The 23,894-nt window shown below is 36.2% G+C and overlaps 2 protein-coding genes across 4 annotated transcripts; one reads left to right on the forward strand and one right to left on the reverse strand.

The window, feature by feature from the left end:
- Nucleotides 1-981: 981 nt before the first annotated feature.
- Nucleotides 982-23,733, forward strand: tescb (tescalcin b). 3 transcript variants are annotated; one of them, XR_001858951.2, is made up of 10 exons: nt 982-1,285; nt 2,323-2,392; nt 2,947-3,027; nt 4,369-4,535; nt 5,613-5,674; nt 5,890-5,997; nt 9,017-9,064; nt 9,766-9,876; nt 23,193-23,229; nt 23,350-23,733. XR_001858951.2 is itself a non-coding variant. In XM_017721157.2 (8 exons), the coding sequence occupies exons 1-8, from the start codon at nt 1,222-1,224 to the stop codon at nt 9,841-9,843; spliced, it is 678 nt and encodes a 225-aa protein (XP_017576646.1). In that variant the 5' UTR covers nt 982-1,221; the 3' UTR covers nt 9,844-10,406. The 3 variants fall into 3 exon arrangements, 2 of the variants coding, with proteins under 2 accessions (XP_017576646.1, XP_017576647.1); XM_017721157.2 differs by lacking the exons at nt 23,193-23,229; nt 23,350-23,733 and having other exon boundaries at nt 9,766-10,406; XM_017721158.2 differs by lacking the exons at nt 23,193-23,229; nt 23,350-23,733 and having other exon boundaries at nt 985-1,285; nt 4,369-4,508; nt 9,766-10,406.
- m17 (IL-6 subfamily cytokine M17) lies at nt 16,535-19,597 on the reverse strand. Its single transcript, XM_017721156.2, has 3 exons — nt 19,508-19,597; nt 18,764-18,915; nt 16,535-17,089 (listed from the first exon to the last, which is right to left on the reverse strand). The coding sequence occupies exons 1-3, from the start codon at nt 19,557-19,559 to the stop codon at nt 16,613-16,615; spliced, it is 681 nt and encodes a 226-aa protein (XP_017576645.1). The 5' UTR covers nt 19,560-19,597; the 3' UTR covers nt 16,535-16,612.
- Nucleotides 23,734-23,894: the final 161 nt, after the last annotated feature.

Consider the following 23,894-nt stretch of genomic DNA (forward strand, 5'->3'; position numbering starts at 1 on the left):
CCTTCTTGCTAAAATCTGCTTACTTCATAGCTTCACAGCATCCTAGATGGCTCCACTCCCTGCTCAGCCACACAGGTTTGTGGTTATAAGGTCCTGTTCCCTGCACAGTCTCTGGTGGTTCTTCATTGCTCAGCCTCTCAGGCCTGTGGTTAGAAAGTTCCACCCCCTGGTAGCTTAACATCCTGTTACATACTTGCACCCTTCACAGCTTCATAAAATAATTTCCCCTGAGGTCCTAGTGCAACCTATATATGCTGACTAGTGTGTGGAATAGCCTAAACCCAACCATCAGAAAAAAATATTTTTCTTTGGTGAAATATTGACTCAAGTAAAAATACCTTTTCAAAACAAACAAATTGAGTAGAAGCACAAAAGTACCAGACCAAAACAGGACTGAGTAACTGAAATGCCATGGAAGTACATCTAGCATCTATCAGCATGGGAACTAAAGTTTGTTAGGTTCCGTTTTTCTCTTCTGATAGCATTTTAGTCTCAAATAATATGCAAGAGCTTGAAAGTGAGAAGTGTGGAATTAAAAAGATGGGAAAATAGGCAGTAAATGTTAAGGAAAAAAACTAAACTGTAAGGAAAAATCTTCTCCAGCATTTTGTTGTATTTGCTTGGCTTCTCTGAGTATGCTTACGCCATCAGCAGAGGTGTCCAGTTGGAGCACCATTCTGGGAAAGATTTTTATTTTTATCTGCTTTCTGCATTAATATACTTGAGCAGAAATAAAGTTATTGTGATTTGAAAGAACAACTCAGTGAGACCTGTACTTGAGAGTATGCTACTGAGATAATGGAAGTACAGTAAACTGAGCTCTGCCCCCTGAATTCACAGAGTTGGGGTTACCATCCCCTCCACAGGCTCACAGGCTGGTGGCTGCTCAGTGTCACCTCTGCATATGTTCAGGCCGTTGGTCCGGCACAAAAGATGCCGGGCAAAAGGTCCGCCACCACTGATGCCCATTGCTACATAGCTCCGCCCAGTCCATCTTTACAGGCAGGTTCACCCACTCTGTCCACAGCAAAAACAAAAAAGAACGTTAAGACTTCAGAGCACAACGCCGCACTAGGACCACGGGGAAGTTATTTTAGCTCTCTCAGAGAGACAGTAATCTACAATTTGCATGCGCATGCAAAACCAAACCAGGCGGCGCTTGTGTTCGAAACTGGAAACATCGAATGGTGATCTGACAGCCGAAGACAGAGCTCAGTGGCAATGGGGGCATTTCATTCTGTCCCGGACGATCATCAGTATCGCATTTTGTCTGAAAAGACAGGCTGTAAGTACTATAGTTTCTCAAGAAAATGACGTAGGAACGATTTAGCGCGATGAAATAAGCGTATCACAAACACTGTTAGGTGTTTGAGGAAGCTCAGTTCGGCTGGTTTCAGTCAGGATGCAGGCTGCAGTCTTTTGCAACCGTTGTTGGCAATGGTGAATGTTTCATTTGAAACTCAGCCAGGAAGCATTAGTTATATTTATAACAGGCAGCTGTGTGGAACAAATGACAAAGATAAGGTGTTTCCATTTGCATTATTACAGAAGGGCATAACAGAACTCTGAATAACGCAGTTGATGGGATTTCCGTATAAACAAGGACTGTCGCTATCGATTATATTAGTAATCGAGTAATCTACTGATTATTTTGACAATTCATCGAGTAATTATAGTTCTAAAAAGGACAAACAGCAAAATGGACTTGGACAAAATAGAAAATAACAAACCATGTATAGCCTTTGAAAGGTCAGGAAACAGATAACGTTCAACAAAAAGTACAATTTGCTGTTTTTACAACTTCCAAGCCCATCACATTACACTCAGTAATAATTGTGAAACAAAATCATGGTTAACAATTGACCTTTTATAACTCTGATTACTCACAAACTGTGAAAATAATGATATATTATATAGATAAAGGGATGTGTTCATCAGGTTCTGAAAACTTGGGTGTGTTCATCAGGTAGGAGAATTTAACATGTGTATGGGTTTTTGTGCTTCCTGTGTTACAAATGTGTCCTCACCCGTGACCAAAAACATGGTCACACGATAAAAATGGGATTATTTGCAAACACGTGGCTTTTGTATGCTTCACATGTGAAATATATGTGACTTTTCCTGTAAGGGTAAGTACAGTAATACTGTAAAATATGTATGGGTTTAATAATAGAAGATTAGGATAATAATGAGAAGAGTGGCTGTGGATAAGGCTGTAAAACCAGAAAACTTTTTTTTAGCATGTTCTATTGTAAAGGTTGCCACCTATTGACAATGGCCACACAAAATAATGCTGCCATTCTTCTGTCATTCATCTACCAGTTTCACTGGAGCAAACTGAGATTCTTCATAATCGCTTCAAGCAGTTAAGCCACAACAGTGATGTCCTACGGTAGGTTGGTTTTAACCAATGCCAAATCCACATTTCTTCTTTGTCTTTTTTCCTCTCTGTAGAATATTTCTTACAGGCAAGTAGTCTCTCCACTTTTGTGAAGGTGTATACAACAAGGTGTATACTTGTATACAAGTATACAAACTATTCCTTATTTTGATGTTCTGACCTTTTTTGTCACAGGACACAAAATCTTACACTGTATTACTTAAGTATATGGCTTCACTCAGTTGATAAGAAAGGCCTAATATATCTCTATAATATTCTTCTGTACACATTCAAAAGTTGGACGTACGTATCATGGTACAGTGGTGCTAGAAAGGTTGTGAACGCTGCATAAAGTTGACCTAAAATGGGAATAGATCTTAATTTACGTAATTTAAGAAGATAAATCTGATCACATTGGCTCCAATTTATGTAGAAATTCAGAGAGTTTTACTAATCTTATGAACTTTGTAGCACGACTGTAGGTTTTATTATGATATTATGACTTGTTAACATTAAAGCACTGAAGCCTCATGTGAACGATACATGGTGTTTTTTTTTTCTTGAAGGCGAGATGATCTCAACACAATTCCAGACCTAGCGTGCAACCCCATTCGATCCCAGATTGTAGAGGCTTTCTTTGACAGAAGGTCAGCGATGGATCAAATGGTGGTTTTGTTGACAACAAATTGTGATATTTCCTCGTTCATTGTTTCAGATGTGCTACAACTTGAAATGAATTAGCCTAAAACTTATTTGCATGACAGTAGAGCAATTTCTTTTATTAACAAAAATAACTTTGTATGCCAAGTTTTTTAAAACATTGATGCATTTGAAAATGTGATTGATTAATTTACCAATTTGAATTACACTGTTATAGTAGACAGGGTGTGTGTGAAGTCAATACAACTTACAAAATATAATTTCAGTGGACTGTAGTATAATTATGTTCACTGACAAAAGGCACTGCCCCAGTGACAGTTTTATACATTTCTGATAGTGTATGATAATGCACATTTTCTAAATTTTCTATTGATCTGTCTTATAGTAAAAAATACAATGTATGCACTCATTTATATGTATTCTTTGCCACTTATTGTTTTATATATTTTCAATAGGGCTGTTGAAGTTAGTGTGATAATAACACATTAACAGAATCTCACTTTAACACAGTTTTAAAAAATTAGTCCCACTAATGCAGGTTATTTTTGACCTTATAACTCATGTTGAAAATAGAATGTGTGCAACTTAAGAATTAAGTGAAGACTGTATTAGAAGTCATCCTATACTCTTTAAATCGGTGAATGGATAGAGAAAGGCCCCTTGGATGGGAATTTTCATTTCAAAACTTAGCTAGGCAGTTTGCTCGATAAATATGGATATATATTTTATTTATGGATATTTACTACCAGGCTTAGTTTAGTTATCACCGGAGTACATCCAGCCTACAATATCGTATACAAGCCAAGCACACATCTAAGGCCAACAGCATTAGCCCTGTAATATGCAAATGACCATACTCGACAGTGGCAGAAAACAATGAATGCATTAACCTCCAGCAAATTGCTAAGTGGATAGCCACAGCACATAGGCCAATTTACATAATAAAGGGCTGAAGTCACCAGGACACATTAGCTTTATGAAGTTAGATATATACAGTTTTTTAATTACTTGACAGCCCTAATTTTTTATGACATCTCTTTAAAGGCTTTCTAGATTACCTTTTTACATTAAGGTATTTTGGAATTCAGAAAGGCTGTTTGTTTTGTTATCGTTCATTTAAGATTTGTATAAAAAATAATTTGATTTGTCCTAACAACACTACTTCATGTGGTAATAATCTGTTTAACTGGATTTCTTCAACTCAAATAAACACTTTGAATGGAAAATGCACAGTAAACTGTTAGTTTAGATGAACAATGGCAAACTATTTACATATATTCAAACCTTGAGCCATTTATAATTTGTACTCATGTGCTGTGTCTCGACAGAAACTTCCAGAAAGATGGTAATGGCCCAGTTCAAGAGATTGGCTTTGAGGAGTTCCTCATTGTCATGTCCTACTTTAGACCACCATCGGTGCATATGACGGAGGAGCAGAGAGAAGAACTAAGGAGAGCCAAACTGCGCTGTAAGAATGCATCTACAATACTTAAAGGTGCAGTGTGTAACATTTATTGGCATCCAGCAATGATGTTACAGATTACAACCTAGTGCAAACCCCTCCTCCCCCAATCCACTTCCAAGCATGTAATGGAACCTACAGGGGCTGTACGGTTTTCGACTGTCCCCTGTCCCGATTTCATTTTGGTTCTTTATATTTTTGCTTCTTTTGGACAATCAGGATTTACCCTGTTTTGATTGTTCTTGTGCCAAATAATAAGTATGATCCTTTATTTGTCAAAAATTCGGTTCTCAAACTTTTCACAACTGGAAATGGCTGGCCAGCACCTGCAGCAACCACTGATTCTTCATCTTTCTACATCTTCCAACTGGCGCTAGTGGGGAATGCTGCATTACAAACTAGAAAAGATTCTTTCCAAAAGAAGAATTGTTGAACCAAACATTTTGGTGCCATCAAAGTTAGCACCAGTGCCACTAAAGCAAGTAAGTTAGCAGTTAGTCAATGCTATAGTAGCCAGCAAACATGGGATCTGCCGAGTACAACTTGCACTTGCATTCTGCCCTGATGCCTCCTACATTACAATCCTATGCACTGCACCTTCAAAGGAAGTAAAGTCAGATAAAGATGAAGTCAGATTACCTTTGAAGCAAAATGGCAATATCACTATGAATAGTTCTGTTATTACTCTCTCTCAGTAGTTCTGCTTTTATGCTCTTAAAAAAAAGCTGTCAGAAAAGTTTCTTTGGAGAAATATCTTAGGAGAACCATTTTTAGTTTTTCTTAAAAACTATTTGATGGAGGGCACTTTAAAGGATCATTTCTGTAAGTGAGATGTTTGTGTGAGTCTGAAGAATCTTTTGTAAAAATAAATAAATAAATAATGGAAAGGCTTTGCACTAATTAAAGTTTTTTTTCCTAGGTAGATGTTCATATTGCTCATAAAATGCAACACATGGAGTGCTGAATTAAGTGAAACAGTATAAACTTCAAACAGTGTTCTTTAAGGCTTTTCTTTGTGAGTGTCAGTTCTCTGCAGTGGACATTTGACTCTACTGCCACAGCACATTAATGTTTTATGTTCTTTTTTCTCTCATTATTCTCTTCCAACAGTCCTATTTAACATGCACGACACTGACAATGATGGGACCATAACGCTGGAAGAATACAGACATGTAAGACTCTTAAACTGCTTGGATCCACATTAATGTGGCATAACAAATACATACATACTTTTAGAATGATTAGCTTCAGAGTAAGCTTAACAACTAAATCAGTAACAGCTTATTGATTATTTTAATGTTAAAGTTAGCAGTTAAACTACAGGTTACCACTTCATGTTTTTGGCACCTAAATGTTTTTATATTAAATGTATTATCGTTCTCTGCAGGTGGTGGAGGAGCTACTCTCTCGGAGTGGATCACTAGGGAAGGAGACAGCCAAGGGCATTGCAGATGCTGCAATGCTGGAGGTTGCCAGCATGTCGATGGGTCGCATGGTATGGTATCTATACTTCAGAATGCTGAAGAGAAATTGATTAATAGCTCATGTAAGAGCAAAAGGAAGGGAAGTATAAGGGATCAGGATATTTCAATTAAAATGCATCTACTGTTCACAAAAATATTACTTAGTAAGCTTAGTATAGTCATACATACATGCTCTCATTTGGTCCTCTCAATTCTGGCATACATCACTGCTTTGGATATTAGTGTAATTTAAAAAAAATAACTGACCCTCAAATATTAAATGTTGTTGTTAAATGTGCAGAAACTATGCCAAATATATTGTTTTATTTGTTGTTTTGCCTCTTTTTAGCAATTACCTTTATACATATAATATCTCACAAAAGTGAATATACTGCCCACATTTCTGCGAATATTTTATTATATCGTTTCATAGGACAACACTATAGAAATGAAACTTGGATATAACTTAAAGTAGCTCGTGTACAGCTTGTATAGCAGTATAGCAGATTGACTGTCCTCTGAAAATAACACACAGCCATTAATGTCTAAATATCTGGCAACACAAGTGAGTACATCTCATAGTAAACATGTCCAAATTGTGCCCAATTGTGTTGATATCCCTCCCTCTCTGGTGTCATGTGAAAAATAGATGCATGAGTGGTACCAGCATTGCTGCAGAGGTTGAAGAAGTGGGAGGTCAGCCTGTCAGTGCTCAGACCATATGCCGCACAATGCATCAACATGGTCTGCATGGCCGTCGTCCCAGAAGGAAGCCTCTTCTGAAGCTGTCGCACAAGAAAGCATGCAAACAGTTTGCTGAAGACAAGCAGTCCAAGAACATGGATTACTGGAGCCATGTCCTGTGGTCTGACAAGACCAAGATAAACTTGTTTGGCTCAGATGGTGTCCAGCATGTGTGGCGGCGCCCTGGTGAGGAGTACCAACACAACTGTCTCTTGCCTACAGTCAAGCATGTTGGTGGTAGCATCATGGTCTGGGGCTGCATGGATGCTGCCAGCACTGGGGATCTGCGGTTCATTGAGGGAAACATGAATTCCAACATGTACTGTGACATTCTGAAGCAGAGCATGATCCCCTCCCTTCGGAAACTGTGCTGCATGGCAGTTTTTCAACATGATAATGATCCCGAATGCACCTCCAAGATGTGCACCTCAAGGCTGCTAAGGGTAAAGGTGATGGACTGGCCAAGTATGTCTCCAGACCTAAACCTAATTGAGCACCTGTGGGGCATCCTCAAGCAGAAGGCAGAGGAGCGCAAGGTGTCTAACATCCACCAGCTCTGTGATGTCATCATGGAGGAGTGGAAGAGAATTCCAGTAGTGATCTGTGCAGCTCTGGTGAATTCCATGTCCAAGAGGATTAAGGCAGTGCTAGATAATAATGGTGGTCACTTTGAGCACAATTTGGACATGTTCAATATGAGGTGGACTCACTTGTGTTGCCAGCTATTTAGACAGTAATGGCTGTGTGTTGAGTTATTTTCAGAGGACAGTATATCTATACTGGTATACAAGCTGTACACTGACTACTTTAAGTTATATATAAGTTTCAGTTCTATAATGTTGTTCCCTGAAAAGATACAATATAATATTTCCAGAAATGTGAGGGGTGTACTCACTTTTGTGAGATACTGTGCATTCTGCACTGTTTTGTTAAAAAAGGCACAGTGGAGTCCAAAGCTCTGGGGGTTCTTCATTTAAACCTGCACCTAAACAACAAGAGGTTTTTGAATTTGTGAAAAATTGAAACAAAGAAAAGTCAATGACAAGTAGGAAGAGGAACTATTCAAAATATTCAATTTTGCATTTTTTTCTAGGTCAATATTTAAATTGAAGCAAGTTTGTGAAATTGTCAAGTGTTAGGTCTTTGGATAAAACTTTATCTTTGCCTAATATTAGAAGTAATCTAATGATTTGAAACATTAATGTGTGACAAATATGCAAAAAAAAAAGAATTATTTTTCACCATGCTGTACTTAGCTGGACAGTGCATCCTGTGCATACAAACAGGTAGCATTACTCTTATTAATAACCTGTCTTCTGCACAGACAACATGTTACACTGTGGGCATATGGTGGTTCTCTTCATTAGTTTGACTGGAAACCAAAATATTGTCAAATAATGATACATTATATATTATCAAGTAATATTGGAGATTAGACCAGATGATAGTTACATGGCAATGATTTTTACATTAGGGAAATGTATAGGGTAAGGCTCTGCAACATCATTTCATAACAGAATTAACTCACAATGATTTTATTTATTGTTATAATTCTGCTAAAGCAGCTATTACTGGTTCTAATTTCAATTTAGCCACTGCTGACACACTGTCATCAACAATTTGTATGACCACATTTGTTAATGGTTCATATTTGATGTGAAAAGAGTGGATTTTTGCTTTCACACACATCTGAAAGCAATAGATAAACATCAAGTAAATAAACATTACTCATCACTTCCCTCTAAAGCTGTGAGCAACCATCCAATAAACAAATATTATTCACTACTGTTCTATAAATGTATTATTAAAAAAAATCAAATAAATAAATATGATGCATCGCTGTTTTCTAAAAGTGTAATTAACAAATATCGAATGAACAAACATTATTCACTGATGCACTCTAAAGTTGTTAATAACGTACATCAAATAAACAAATATTCTCCACTGCCCTCTAAAGGTGTTATAGCACCACTCAGAAGTTAGAACTTTTATTTTTGTGAGACTCATGGGTCTCAAAAAAGCGATTTCTGTTATCTTTATTTATGTGCATTTGCCTCAGCCCAATATATAAAAACACACCTAGTTTGTTGGACACAAGCATGATTATGAAAACTCACAACTGTTGAAAATAATTGCAATCCGCTCAAACAATTGCAATCTGACAATAATTGTGACAGGCTTAGGAAGAATGTGGTTCATCCGGCCATCTGGACTTCTTGCTCTTACTTGCCATGAGAAGCTGAAACAGCTGGTTTCTAATTTACAAAACATCTGTACACAGCGTTCTTAAAATGTGTTCTTCTGCAGGGTCCAGATGAATTTTATGCAGGGATCACATTTGAGCATTTTTTGAAGGTGTGTACATTTTTGTTGTCTGTTCATTCACATTTTATATTTATTATTTATTTTTAAACCATTGCTGTCTCATCAAAACTCACTTTCAGAACTTTCAGTTCTTAATTTTTTACACCATTTCAAAATGCCATTTCATCATGAATGGACAAATAGAAATGGTCTGAAATCATTTGGAATAAAATCTCTTTACATTGGTTGCCTTTCCTAATATATTGCCCTTTCAGAGATCAAATTGTTGGTGTGATAGCAATGATATGCTACTTGTGTATGTTTTTCCTGTATGAACCATTTTACTGAATTAGTTCAAACTGTTTTTAAACCCAAGGCATTTATTGATATAGTATTAAACTAAATATATACAAAATTGCCATTTATGAGGGACATGAGGGACCGTGTTTTCTCAAATATTTTTGATTTCTTTTAGAGTGAAGTTTAAAGTTTTAGATGTATCATTAGTTCATTAAAAAACTTTTAAAAAGAAATTCTGTTTTTCATGTCACTGCTGAAGCACAAAGAGCTGTTGTCTATGGGCAGAATCTTGTTTTAGCCACACCCATGCATCTTAGAGCAAGAAGTGGAATATATACCTTTGTCTAATGGCTACATAGTGAGCAGTCAAAACCTGCACTAGTTTAAACATACTGGATGACATGAGATGTCACTGCTCATGTCAAATCTGATAATAAATGTCTTTTAAACAGATTCTCAAAGGGATAGAAATTGAAACGAGGATGCACATTCGCTTCTTAAATATGGATACAACGCTTCTCTGCAAGTGATGGTGGACAACTGAACTAAAGTTTAATTCAAAGGTACATAACTTTTATCTGCACTATATCTGTAGCATTAAATTGGCAAAGAACTGTTGCACAGCTGTTGTACATAGTTCTATGAACTAATGTGCGGTCCCAGAGTTTGTATTCACAACATTGAGTTTGGCATGTTTAAGTACATGGACTGTTATGTCTGCTGATATTTAGACTTGTGTAGACTTTGCATGTGCACCACTGTATACCACCAAAGTTCATTGATGAGTTGCATGGAGAGTCAACTCATACTTTTAACTAATCTGATGCTGTCCATCTTCGCACTTTTAAGCAATATGAGTAGAATTATTTGAACTCATTTAAATGTGTGTTCACTGCCTTTAATAGTTCTATTTCTCTTGATGCAAAAACAGGTAATTTATTCAGGGGCATGTCAAGTCTAGAATAGCAATAAAGAATCATTATAAATCAAATGCTTTAAACATATGCTTTAAATGCTGAAGAGCTGAATGCCTTTGTTGTTCTGATGTATGCACTTTACATTGTTATATTAATATACAATTTGAAAAACCTCATTACGAATTCATGAGTGTTCATTTCTTTGGTTAGCTTCAGCTGTGGTTGTTTCTGATGACCAGCAGAGGTCAGTAATATCAAATAACTGCTTACAGAATAAGGACATAGGTGAAAAGTCATTAGTATTGGTCATTATATATACGTATATAATGTCTATACGTCTTCTGCACATTTCAATACACAATTATATTCACATTATATATAATATGTGTATATATACATATGTATTTACAGACATACATATATATTATGTATATTTGTGTATGTTTATTACTACATATTTACATACCATATTATATATGTATACATACTATGATGCAAAAGGAAAAAAAAATTCATAATTTAAAAACAAATTATCTATTTATTAAATGTTTATTTCTTCATGTGTTTGATTTTTTGTATATGTAAATTCGCGTTAACCCTTTACACCGTTAGCATTATTTGATGTTATCGTCTAATACCTGGTTTAATTATTCAGTGCTTCATTATGTTAAATCATAAATATGCACTTGTGAAAGAATTTAACAAATTCCTGTTATGACTGGACAAATCTGGAACCAAACTTTGTTCTTGAAACTTACTCACAAGATCTGAAGTTTTTAATGAAAACAAGAAATTCTTGTTACTTTTGTACTGTATTTATGTTTATTTGCATGCTTTTGTAATGTACAGTAAGAAGACTATTTAAATAGTTTAAAGGAACACTCCAGCTTTTTCAACCAAATCTAGAATTTTCTGCATCTGTATGTATATGATTGATTAATTTGGTTTCAAAAGGCTTCCCTCTTCTTAGAAAATAACGGAAAACCTATTGGCTCGAAAAACATTTACAATAGAAGCCACTGGGTGGTTGTAGAATGCTATTAGTGAATGTTTTTGAGAGACATGTAGAGTCTTATAACTTCTTCGTGTCATAATTGTAAATTTGGCAATTTTTTTTTTATTTACAGAGCTACAGAGTTTAAGTTTATTGTTGATCATGCATGGATATAAGAGAACTATAGGGAAAGCAGAGGTAACTGAAATAGCTTTTTGTTGTTCCTCCAGTGTTCAAAAGTTGCACAAAACTTAAGAACAGCTTTGCTAAGACATTATTTCATGTCTGACTCATCCTATGTTGTCTGAGTTTAATAGCTGTTTTAAATTCATGTGTTTAGTAACATTTTTAACATTGGTGGAATTTAGCCCTGCCCTATGACTTCTTTTATGATTTTTGACTTCTTTTATGAGTTTTGAGTTAGAATTTTTGTTATTTTCTAAATGCAGGGAAAACTGCAAAATGACATTTTTCTCTGTGGTAACAGAGCATTGGACAGATGCTGGTGATTTCTCTTCATTTGGAATATAGACACACAGACAGCCATTTATTTTAAAGATTACCTGAGGAGTCAAGCAATTCAAATGCATGTAAAATCATATACCAAAATAATAATAGAATAATTCAGATCATCCAACTAATTTTAAATATAAGATAAAAACAACGCAACTAAATACATATGCAGGTTTTAAATGATATATTGAAGATAAAGATTCAAAGCCTTTATCACCCAGGCAAAAAGGTAACTGCCCTCTATAAACTAGTAACTGCTTGTGCCACCCTTGGCAGTAACAACTTCAATCACATGTTTGCAATAATTTGAGATGTGCCTTTTAGATCACTGTGGAGGAATTTTGGCCAACTCCTTTTTTTCACAAAAGCGTTTTAATTTGGCTACATGGGAGTGTTTTTGACCATGAATTGCCCTTTTAATGTCTTGCCACAGTGTCTCAATGGGTTTGAAGCCAGGATTTTGACTCGGCCACTCCAAAACCTTAATTTTGTTTCTTTTGAGCCATTCAGAGGTGGAATTGTTTGTGTGCTTCGGATCTTTTCCCTGTGTAACCTAACTGTGCTCGAGCTTTAGGTCACTACATGACAGGCAGACATCCTCCTTCAGGATTTCTGAAAGAGTAGCCCAGGTCCTGCAGAAGTAAAGCAGCCCCAGACCATGACACCACCACTATGTTTGACAGTTGGTATGATATTCATATGGTGGAATATGGTGTTAGCTTTATGCCAAATGTAACAGGACCTGTCATCCAAAAAATTCCACCGTGGACGCAAAAGTCTTGGGGGTCATGGAAATGGTTTTTCGGCAAATATGAGATGATGTGATGGTGTCCTTTTTGGTCAGCAGTGGTTTGCGCCTTGTAGGTCTCCTATGGATGCTATTTTCCAGTGTCTGTCTTATTGTGTAATTGTGTACACTGACATTAACTGAGGCAAGTGAGGCCTGTAGTTCTGTAGATGCATGTCTGGGAGTCGTCAATGCTAACTGGTTGATTTGGTAGCAAGAAGGGGATTAATTTTTCACATAGGGCCAGGTAGGGTTGAACAGCATTATTCCTTCAATAAATTAAATTATATTTTTAAAAACAGCATTTTGTTTTTAATTGAGTTAATGATCTGAAGCATTCAGGTGTGAAAAAATGTGAAAATAGTTTTTCACAGTACTGTATATACAGAATAACAATTAGAATTTCTCTTTTGTCTTCATTTTCATCATACTGTGAAACACAGGAACTGAGGCTCAACCTGAGCTGTGATGTGAATGCCATGCCCTCATTTCACAACAAATTCCTGTAATACTTAGAAAATGCTCATCAGGCCTTTGATGTTGTTTTATATGAAACACTCCTTGCTAGCTGCTGTGAAGAAGAAAACAATAAGCCTTCTACTTTGAAGAAATGAAGTGCTGTTCTCACACAGGCATCTGTTTTGATCTTTTAGTTTTTTGTTTTCTTTTTTTTGTGTGTGTGTGTGTGTGTGTGTGTGTGTGTGTGTGTGTGTGTGTGTGTGTGTTGGGGGGTGGGGGGGGGTCCCCTTACCGCACATTATCTCTCAGCCACTAGCAGACCCACTGCCCTGCTTTCTGTTCCACCGTAACACAATCTTTTCTCGTTTCTCTGTCTCTTTGAGAATAAGCAGCATGCCACAGTACCATAAAATCCCCACTCTTATTTCTACAGAAATAAAGAATATCCCATGCAGAGATAGACACAAGTATGATGCAAAGCACATTCTCATATCACTTGATGCTCTTGCGAATGTGCTATATAGTTTTGCAATCTAATCTTCCAAACAGTGTGTGTCTTGAAAGACTAATACTTTAGTGAAACTGAATGACATACCTTTTTTTAAAAATTTGTATCAGGTAGTTTTATTTCATGCAAGTTCTTTAAAGAACCTAATAACCTTAATTCAGTTACTTATGATTTCACAAACATCTCAAAATTATAATTTTGGTATGTTAGAGGTGGAAATTAATTTAACTTAATTAGAAACTGAAATAATTTTTTATCATAATACTGTAATTTAGAGAAATTTAGTCATTTGAAGAAAGTTAATTTCAAATGATATTTATTTTGTTTGCAAGTGAAACCACAGGATAGACTGGGTGATTTTTAACTCATTCTGCCTTAGGGCTACAGCAAGCATCCATGACCGAGTCATATCCCAACTTTATAGAAATTCTGGGTGACTTATCTAAAGATTTCCACTGTCTTTTTTTTCCTATTCACAGTAACAACATCTTGAAAGACATACTTTGTTTCAGGCCCATAATGTACAGTTGTTTTCTCACTGTGGAAGTAGGTGCGGAAATAAATTTTTTTTCCAGATTTGAAGCAAGAGGACCTTGATTTTCTCCTATCTCTCAAAGATAAAAGCCACGAATAATGTTATTCTGATGATGACAGTTATGGTACCATCATTTGGTCTACTAGGTCTTGCACAGTTGTTAGGAGACCAATTTTCTCTTTATCTTTTAATTTTTTTTTATTTCCAGTTTTGGAAATAAATAAACTCCAGTTCTGTTTTTCACTGTATTTACTTTGATTTCTCACTTTTATTAAGTGCCATACGTTTATTCTCCTCAGAAGTATCTCCTGAAAAGTAAATAACTTCTCCTTAATGGTCATTTTTACTGATAATTCAACAAATCATGCAAGAGCTCTGACCTTTGCACAGTACTGTAACTCAAAACAGCATTTTTCCTCTTCTCCTTTTGTCATAATGTATATGAAGCACAACTAGCTAGCATCATTAAAATGTTTATTACTATCAGTCAGATGTTTATAACTGAAAAATAACAACAAAAAATTAACAATAATAGTATGACCTACTACTCACATGACCTACCACTCACAATAACATAAATATTACCACATTATTTCCCAACCCTGGTCCCCTGCCTCACACATTGTAGGGCTTTCCCTGCTATAAATCACCCAGCTCAACCAAGTAAGGACCTGTAAATGAGATTAAAAGATTGATCAGGTGTGTTGGGAGCAGGGCAAAGACTACAATGCAAGGGGGGGAGCAGGAGGAGGGTTAAAAACACTGCATTAGACAGTTGCTGTTAAAGTATCTGTAATTAATGCATAAATAACATCAAGTGGAAATCATGACATATAAATGCACAAGCCTGGTAGAGAGTACGTTCACCTTTCCAAAAGTTTAAATCATGATGCCTGGGACAAGCAACAGCATAATTAAAAAATGGGAAGTGACCATATACTTCCTTAAAATCCAGCCTTCAGTTTATAAAATACACAGAAAATATACAGTCTAATTTGCCACAGAGTTCTGGTTAACTACTGTCAGCATTGCTGCCACTCTCATAGCCCCAGTGTCGCTAACACAAGCCTAAATGCGGAACTTCTGACTTGACCGAGTGTAGATCTCCCTGCTTCCATTTTTATAGAAACATGTGACTGGAGGAAAAGGCATTATTTGTTCTTCTGAAGAAGTTTTTCCTAAAGCCACAGTCCCCACTGCATGCGTTTTCCAGATTCATGCTTTGTATGTAGAAGCTACTGACTTTTGAACAGTTATGGTTTTGTTTGCTAATAAAACTTATGTATATATATATATATATATATATATATAGATATATACAGATGTCCAGAGATATCCAGATGCAAAAACTAAATGCTCAGATGAAGTTTTAAACTGAAATATTTTACATGAGAAAACATTTGAAAACTTTTTATCACAATGAAGAAAAATTTTTCACAGTAGCCAGGACGTTTATTTGATCTATTGAACAAACAGTAAATGGCTTTAAACACTCAAATGCACAAACACACATACAAACACACACACTCCCACACACCCACCTTGTGACAGGGGAGACAGCTAGTCAGTATTTTTTGTTTCCTATCTGATATGTTGAGCTGAATGCGTCATTACGGGCTGATATCACAGTCTCTTTCGCTTCCTGTCTTCTAAACTTGTCTCAACACAAGGCTCTGTCTCAGACAACAGTCCACTAGCTACACCAGTTTATTTTTCAGGGCATAAGCACAGAGCACAAAAGCCAATATGGCTTACATCATAATGTCTGTGAACTGTTGCGTAAACATCCACGTCATCTGTATCATCATACATGACCTTCGATGGAATTGATCAAAGTGCAATTGTGGGTCAGAGCCATCCATCTAAGGAATAATTAAGTCCATCTAAGTCATGTTATATAACAAAGAAAACTTAACCAAACAGGATTGTCAGTCACTGGATGAGATAAACTTTCAGAGATAATTTTCTGGACATGGATTAAGCCAGACGGGGTGGGTGATAGCCTAGTGGTAGGAGAGGTAAGCCATCGATCAGAGGGTTATGAGTTAAAATCCAATGATTGACCAAGAAGTGCCCTTGGGCCCTTTACCCCTCACTGCCCTAAGCAGTGCTACTCTGCTGGTGATACTCCCAAATTGAGTGTACTTAGGCAGCAAAATGACAATTTTTTCCCCTTGTAGGACCAATAAAGTACATAACATCACAAGTCTTGGAAACAATTGTAAGGTCAATGTTGATTCTCCATTAAAATATTTTTAAAATCTCATCTTAAGCTTAATCTAGGTCTAGAAAACTGGCCCTCAGTTCCACAGTAGCCCTTTGATAATAAAATACTATTTTACATCATTGCTCAAAAATAAGTGTATGAGGCAATATTAGAAGAAACTCACAGTGATCTAGGACAAATTATACACCAAAGTAAAATTTTTATTAATTGTTACATATAATAATAAATTAATGCAATAAATATATTTTGTTGTCACCTTTTGTGGTCACAATCACCTTAAACATGTAGTCCCATTTTTAATATTTACAGAAAGTATGTGCAAAAATAAATAAATAATAAATAAAATAGATAAACCCTAATTAATTCCAACTATTACTCAGTAGTTCTTTTCCAGTCCTTTTTTTGCCCATGCTGCCCTTGAGTGACCTGAGTTCTTCAAGCGTTGCGGAGAGGAATTCACTGAGCCTAGTCAGAACCACACAGCCATAGACCTTCTGCTGAAAGATGTTTTGAGCAGGAGGAATTCTGGTGGGCCATGCTGGTGGCTCTGGCACAAGGATGTTAGGCTGCAGGATTTGGAAAATGCAATTCACCCTCTGGGCAAGGTGATTGATTTGCTCCTTGAGCTGAGACAAGACAGGGAGCAGAGGGCTAGAGGGGGGTTGCAGGTCATTCTGTTGCTCCAGCACCTTCTTCACATGTGGCAGGAACTCCTTTAGATGAGTATAAATGCTAAGCACGCGTTCAGATGAAGTCCGGCCAGAAAGCGTGGAGGCTGGCACATTGTCCATTGACATTTTGCAGAACTGCTCCACAAAGTCCCCCTGATAGGCTTGCTGGACAAGAGAAGAACATCAATACCTTATTAAGCCACTAAAATCTATAAGAAACTGTTTTTCAGTTAATAACACTGAAGCAATACTTATGTGAAAAAAGTGAACAACTAATTTAGTTGATTTCCCAAGACAAAATTCAGATTTCATGATGGCTGCTACTGTAGTGCTGTTTTGGCCACATTTATACCAATATCCCCACTTTTCATCCAATGTGAGAAACCTCATAAGTAAATCTGTTTGAGATTACTTAATTAATGTGTAAGGTATGCATTCATGAAAGTGAAGAATTGAAATGCTGGCGAACATGAAGTAACTTTGAGTCTCAGGAGTTTATTTCGGCCTGTGGCAACAGCTGTGTGTTAATGATATGAAGTGTTTTCACTGACACCGTAACATTTTGTAACATTTGATGACCCATTCTGATTATATTCATCCATTGAATGACTAAATGGGTAGGTAAAAGTGAAATGTATTACTTTTTGTAATTGTATAGCCAAAAATAGCAGTCAACTTAAAGCCTGTCAGAAGCCACAAAAACAAAATCTATTTGATATGACTTCACTTGGTGTGATATAAGTGTTTGATAATTCAGGCATACAGTTTGTTATGAGTATTAACTGCAGGATATAAGCTTCCATTACTTGTTTTGCAACTTCGTAGCTCTAGTGTTAAAGATGGGAACTTCCAACACCAAACATGTACTGCTTGTGATGAACTATGTTGCAGGTAAGTGGGGAACTTGATTTTTAGCTGAACCATCACTTTAACTGTTTACTCATTGTATCATAACTTGCTTGTGATGAATTATGTTGCAGGTAAGTGGGGAATTTGATTTTTAGCTGAACCACCACTTTAACTGTTTATTCATTGTATTAGAGCAGTATTAAAGTCATTTCTGAAATCAAAATGAACCTTTTTTACTTTGTTCCTGGTCATATTAAACAAGATTCATTATATCATGTCATTTAAAAGACAAATGTCTTGTTTTCCTGCAATCTTCTATCAAAAGGCAATGACTTTTTTCCACATTTGAACATCTTCTGATTTTTATAATTTAATATTTCATCTCTCTCTTCCACCATGCTGAAAATGCAAGCCAGAAAAATATGGTCACAATGTGACAGGAAACTGCATTTTGATTTCTTATTAATGTTGGTTCTAAAGTTACCTTAACCAGCTGTCAGCATGAGTAACAAAAGGCTTTCCAGCTATTTCTTAGCTCTGGTTTTGACTTCATAATTTCCACTATGAATACACAGGATATACTAAAATACAAACACCCACTTCCACATTACATTAGCCATTACATATACCACACTATTTTACATCTAATACTAGATAAAATAGTGGTGGGAGTGGTAATTTCACATGAAAGAGCTTCAGTTAGTCTAAGTCTAGGCTTAATCTGAGTTTTGGAAATTCTTATAGCTGTAGTACTGCATAACAACAGAGCTATTTATGTACCTCCTACATGCCCACAGACACCCACAGACACTACACATCAGTTTTGTGAATGAGAGGGCTTACCTCATTGCGTATAGTAGCCTACCTGCCAGAAATTTACCATATTTGGATGCAAAACACTAATTTCCATGCTATGTGCAAAACATTACTGTTGTGAATAAATGTGTAAATGTGAATGCATGTAAACCCGCAAGATGGTGAACTACTTACATATGTCTTTGTGATATCTGCAGTGGTCCTATTCATTAACCTGGCAAGCTTCACTCCTTTCTGAAGAATCTTGGAGTTGTTTTCGGTGCATGGAACTGTTGTATTCACCAAGTGAATTATGGTCAACAGTACAACACCTAACAGGAAGACCACTGGGAAGAGCAGAATGCATTGGATTAAACTGTTGTTACATTACATTCTACACCAAAACATGGAAGTATTGTCAGGCATTCACTGCCTCATCTTCTTGGTAGCTTTATTGTTGGCCTTAACAAACTAAATTACTGTAAAGTCAAGGGAAGTTTTAACTTGGTGTCACTGCCAGAACACATGCATCTCATGAGTACATGCAAAGTTATCAAAAAAGTATTTTTCCATAATTTTCAATTGCATTACTGTTGTATCACCAGTTCAAAAATGATTGTGTTTTTATTCTGATATTCAAATCATTCCCTCTTAGTATAGTAATAGCTGAATTGTTGGTAATAATAAGCCAAGTACAGTAAAATCATTTGTTGTCAGTACCAGAATACCTGCATTTTATGGATGTAAAGTGCATGTTATGTTCTCAAGACAAGTTTTAAACATTGATATCATAACTGCTCTTAATTTCATCAGATCAAAAATAATTCGATTGTCCATGTGTCTATGACTGTGTGTGTGTGTGTGTGTCTGTGTGTGTGTGTGTGTGGGTGTTTGTGCATGCACTAGCTCTATGTGCTGTTGTGTAGTTGTTGTACTTACTGGATGTTGAATGTGATCTGTGGGCCTGCATGTTCCTATCATGACCATTCATTTCTTCATGCACAGAGGTTGAAACTAGTCATGATCGTCAGCCCGGCAAAAGGTTTTAAAGACTTGAAACCACACATTTGTCTTTGAAGGAAATGACGTGACTGGCCTTGTGAGGCAACAAGATTTCCCAGAATTTTTTTTCTTCTTCTTGTCTTCACATCACATGTGCTATGTGTAATGCTACAGCTGCGTGAAACCACCGCCCTCTTTGGTCACCACCTAAATATTTGCATTAAACACTTTACACTACTTTGACTGCATTACACTACACAAAAATAGTTTACTAACAGAAAATAACTACAACTGTGTTTTCATCTGTAGTCCTAATTCATATGCTAGTCATAAAATGTAGCATGTTACTCAAATGTTATCAAACCCATTTTTTTTATTTGTACACTATATATTCACCTGTTTTAACATGTGATTTTCAACCAGATCTCATTATATAATCTAAACTATAATATGTACAATGCAGCTCATTCAGCTTCTAGCAGTGAAAATAACAAAAAAAATGCCTTTTTACCTTTTAGCATTATATCTGCATAACTCTGAAATTATATGTGTAGGAGTGATCACATGTGTGGGAAGTAATTTGCAGAAATAACTGAGCATGCTGTTCCATCTCTCTTCACCCTATTGTTCCTTCATGGTTTATATTCTCCACAATCAGCCATGTAGGGTCCAGCAGGAGTAACTTTTTCTCTGAATGAAATAATACAACAAACAGTCTTAAAAAAGGATTGTTGAAATGATGTCATAGTAGAACCACCCTAAAGAACCTTTTTACATGGAAGATTTTTAGTACGTAATATATTTCTGAAAATTAAATAAAGAACATGTTTAAATTTAAAGTAAAATAAATGTTCTTAAACGGATTTTACCATGCATGGTTACAGGAAAAATCTTTCATTGGCATAATCTTGATATTGATATACTAGCACAATAAATGGACAATATGCAATCCATTTACAGTGTGTTCAAACTGTGGAAAGACTTGCTAAGGAATATCAGTTAGTTCCTTCAAACACCATTCTCAATCCAAATTTTTCACTCCTTCACTCTGTGTGTTCATCCACAGGAAGCTGTCGAACAACAGGAAATATGTTTCTCAACATCAGACATTCATTAAGTCACAGTTATGTTAGCAACATATGACGCAGATAAGGCTTCAAAAGGGTCATCATCACAGAAATTCTTTGGAAGGAAGTTGACACAGATCTTGCTTTATATTTGATTTTTCAGACCTTGGATTGACTGATGTTGAAAAAACATTTTTCTTTAATGTGCAACATTTTTTTTTGCCTTTTATAACTAATACAGAGTTGTAAGAGTGAATTAAAATTCACACATGGGTTTCTGTACATTCTTACAGTCCTGTTGAAACGTGTCTTTTCCAAAATTCTGTAAAGCTGCTTTGTGACAACATCCGTTGTAAAAAGCACTATACAAATAAATTTGATTTGATATTGTAAGATCTTTCATAATTTAAAGGAATAGTGCAATAAAAAGCAATGACATATAGAAATATCTCATAACCTACAACATTCAAAAAAGTGTGAGGCAGTAAACGTGCTTAGATTTTAAATTGAAAAGGCTGTTTTCATGCTATTTTGGTGGAAGCACCATGCTTGCATTTCTTGCCAACATGCTCTCAGTATCAAAATAAAAGACCTAAGTCTGAGGTTACTGTGGTCAGTGGCCAAATGCAGCAGATAGAGGGGAAATCTGGTATCTTCTCAGTCATTGACAGGTGAAACCAACAACAGCGGTACAACTCCAGACCCTGGTACTTTCCAGGTTTGTTCAAGAACTTGCTAGATAAAAAAGTAAACTGTGGCATCAAGGAAAAAGCAGGTCATATTAATTACCCTATCTTAGATATTACTACTACATAATTCACAGTGCTGATTTGTAATAACACATATTGTAGTTGTTTGTGTATTTGTAGTAACACTAGCCAATATACGAATCATTTGTTTGTGTAGGCCAGGCACGCACAGTTTTGGGCCTGGGGAGCTGGTGTCCAGTTTGGTAGTTCCCTTAGTCAAACAGATCCAATAAACTTGGCAATTAATAGTTGAATCATGTGTTTTTAAGCTGAAAAATCACCATACTGTACTGAGCACTAGCCCTCCAGGACTGGAATTGTGCACCCCCTGTCTAGGCTTAGCCGTTTTAACATATTTTGGCACTTCTGAAGAGCAGTAAAAATCTTTTCAGTGTGAAAGCAGTTTTCTAAGATAACTGAATGCATCATAACATTTCTGACTGTTCTAAAATACACTTCTGGATTGGAGCTCTGGAGGCTTTTTCAGTTTGAAATGTTTTGAACATCAAGTACAGAGTCATTCACCCAAGTTAATCTTTTTGATATTTTCTCATTGAAGTATGTTATTAGTTCACTGTTCTTATATTATACAGTAAATTTTCAGTGAAGATAAAGTTAAAGTGGTTCAACACCTTGGACCTCAATCCCAAGACTGAGCAACAACTCAATCTAGCAACAAATAGAGCTTCAACAAAGAGATGCTTTGACTGGGGCTGGGAATAAGACATTTAGTGCTTTAATACTTGAGACTTGAGTTCTAAGACTCGATTTCTGAAATTTCATAACATGGGTCTTGACCTAGTCATAGGTATGAAGATGTGAATTTTCAGTTTTGAGTCTCAGAACCTGTGTCCTAAAGATTAGGGGTTAGGGCTAATATTGTAGATTGGTGGTAAGAATGGGACATGAGACCTGTGATCATCAAGCCCTTGATTCTGGTTCTAAGAGCTTATTTATCAGAAGGGTGGTTGGGTGGCCAGTTTTGTTTCTTTTTTTATGGGGAGGGTGTGATAAAGTGAACAGTGAACATACCTTGTGTCTACTTAATGGTGTTGCTTGTTTACATTAAGCCAGTTTCTTAGTTATGGGCAAAAGCATCAAACTGAAAAGTAGTCAAACTCACTGTGAAGAAGATAGCCTCAGGCAGCCTCCTCACTACAGCAAGAGCCTTCCTATGTATAGCAGCCTTATACAGCTCATCTGGCTTCTTCTGCAGCTTAAATACAAGTTTGCCAGCCATTCTAATGATCCTACCGAGCTTGCTTTTATCTGACAGTTCTCAAGCAAAGCTATAATATTAAAAACAACACTTTTAACTAAATTACTAGAGGTTTTTAGTGTGTTTTACTCACTCCAAAGCCCTTGTGCATTCTAATTCAATCTCAAAATGTAATATATGATTAGCTTGCTTGGAAATATGTCTGTGTTCTCAAAAAAACTGAGCTTATCATCTAAGTAAGTTCCAAGATACTTAAACTATTTGACCGTTTTCACAATAAACACCATAGAAACTATCAGAGCAAAATGAATGTAATGTATCCAACTGACTATGACTAATTTGAGCAAGAGATTAATAGCTCTCTGAATAGCTCCTAGATGAGCTTTAAAAGATAATCATAGCAGCTCCCACATGCTGACAAAGTGTTACATTTCAGTTGAATGGTATAAGCATCTTTGAAAATTTAATCAGTAGCCCAGTTTTGCTAAATCAGCTTACCTGGTATTCATAGATTAGGGTATAGACAGCTGTATCTTTGCCAAGCAAAAAGTTAAAAGAAACTTTCTCTTAACATCTTCACCACACAGGAAATGCTCAGCTAAGGAAATTCCCCAGCCTTTCAGAGTAAGTATACCTTTCTCATAATTGTGAAAATTTTTTTCTTTATTTTTTTTAGTCCTTTTCCATAGAGGTTGACAGACAGACCCAGTAAATCACTTTACGATTCAATTTATTTTTTCACAGGTCAAGAACATAAGGGAATATGCACAGATGCAAAAAGGCATGGGCAGATCAATGTATCGGCTAACCCAACTACTGCAGCAACCCAACCACGTTCCTGGCAAGGAGCAGATTACATGACAGCTATCAAACATACAGACGTAGATGGTGTTGGTGTCTAGGGCATGGTCTCCAAAGAGAATTTTTTTAATGACCCCATAATGCACTCTTAGAGTAGCAACAGCCAGAAAACATTAAATCTGATAGATCAGACCCCATAATGCACTCTTAAAGTAGCAAAAGCCAGAAAATGTTAGAACTTATAGATCAGTACTCCCTAAGATGGTTTAGTCAGAAAGAGTGTGATATTTGCAAAAAACAATAAAGTTTATCCGTTTGAACATTAAATATCTTGTCTTTGTAGTGTATTCAATTGAATATAGGTTGAAAAGGATTTGCAAATTATCGTATTCTGTTTTTATTTATGTTTTACACAACATCCCAACTTTAGGGCTTTAAACGCCTGTATCAGATTACATTCCCAATCGTATCGGATGTATTTTATGTGC

The sequence above is a fragment of the Pygocentrus nattereri genome, chromosome 23, assembly GCF_015220715.1.
Source record: "Pygocentrus nattereri isolate fPygNat1 chromosome 23, fPygNat1.pri, whole genome shotgun sequence".
NCBI lineage: Eukaryota > Metazoa > Chordata > Actinopteri > Characiformes > Serrasalmidae > Pygocentrus > Pygocentrus nattereri.

What these genes read in the sequence shown, in the direction of transcription:
- tescb (XM_017721157.2), top strand. Translation starts at nt 1,222, where the DNA reads ATGGGGGCATTTCATTCTGTCCCGGACGATCATCAGTATCGCATTTTG. An exon ending in GAGGCTTTCTTTGACAGAAG is followed by an intron (nt 3,028 to 4,368) that starts GTCAGCGATGGA and finishes GTGTCTCGACAG; the next exon opens with AAACTTCCAGAAAGATGGTA. An exon ending in TGCATCTACAATACTTAAAG is followed by an intron (nt 4,536 to 5,612) that starts GTGCAGTGTGTA and finishes CTCTTCCAACAG; the next exon opens with TCCTATTTAACATGCACGAC.
- m17 (XM_017721156.2), bottom strand. Translation starts at nt 19,559, where the DNA reads ATGAATGGTCATGATAGGAACATGCAGGCCCACAGATCACATTCAACA. An exon ending in CAGATCACATTCAACATCCA is followed by an intron (nt 18,916 to 19,507) that starts GTAAGTACAACA and finishes TGCTCTTCCCAG; the next exon opens with TGGTCTTCCTGTTAGGTGTT. An exon ending in CAGATATCACAAAGACATAT is followed by an intron (nt 17,090 to 18,763) that starts GTAAGTAGTTCA and finishes TCTCTTGTCCAG; the next exon opens with CAAGCCTATCAGGGGGACTT.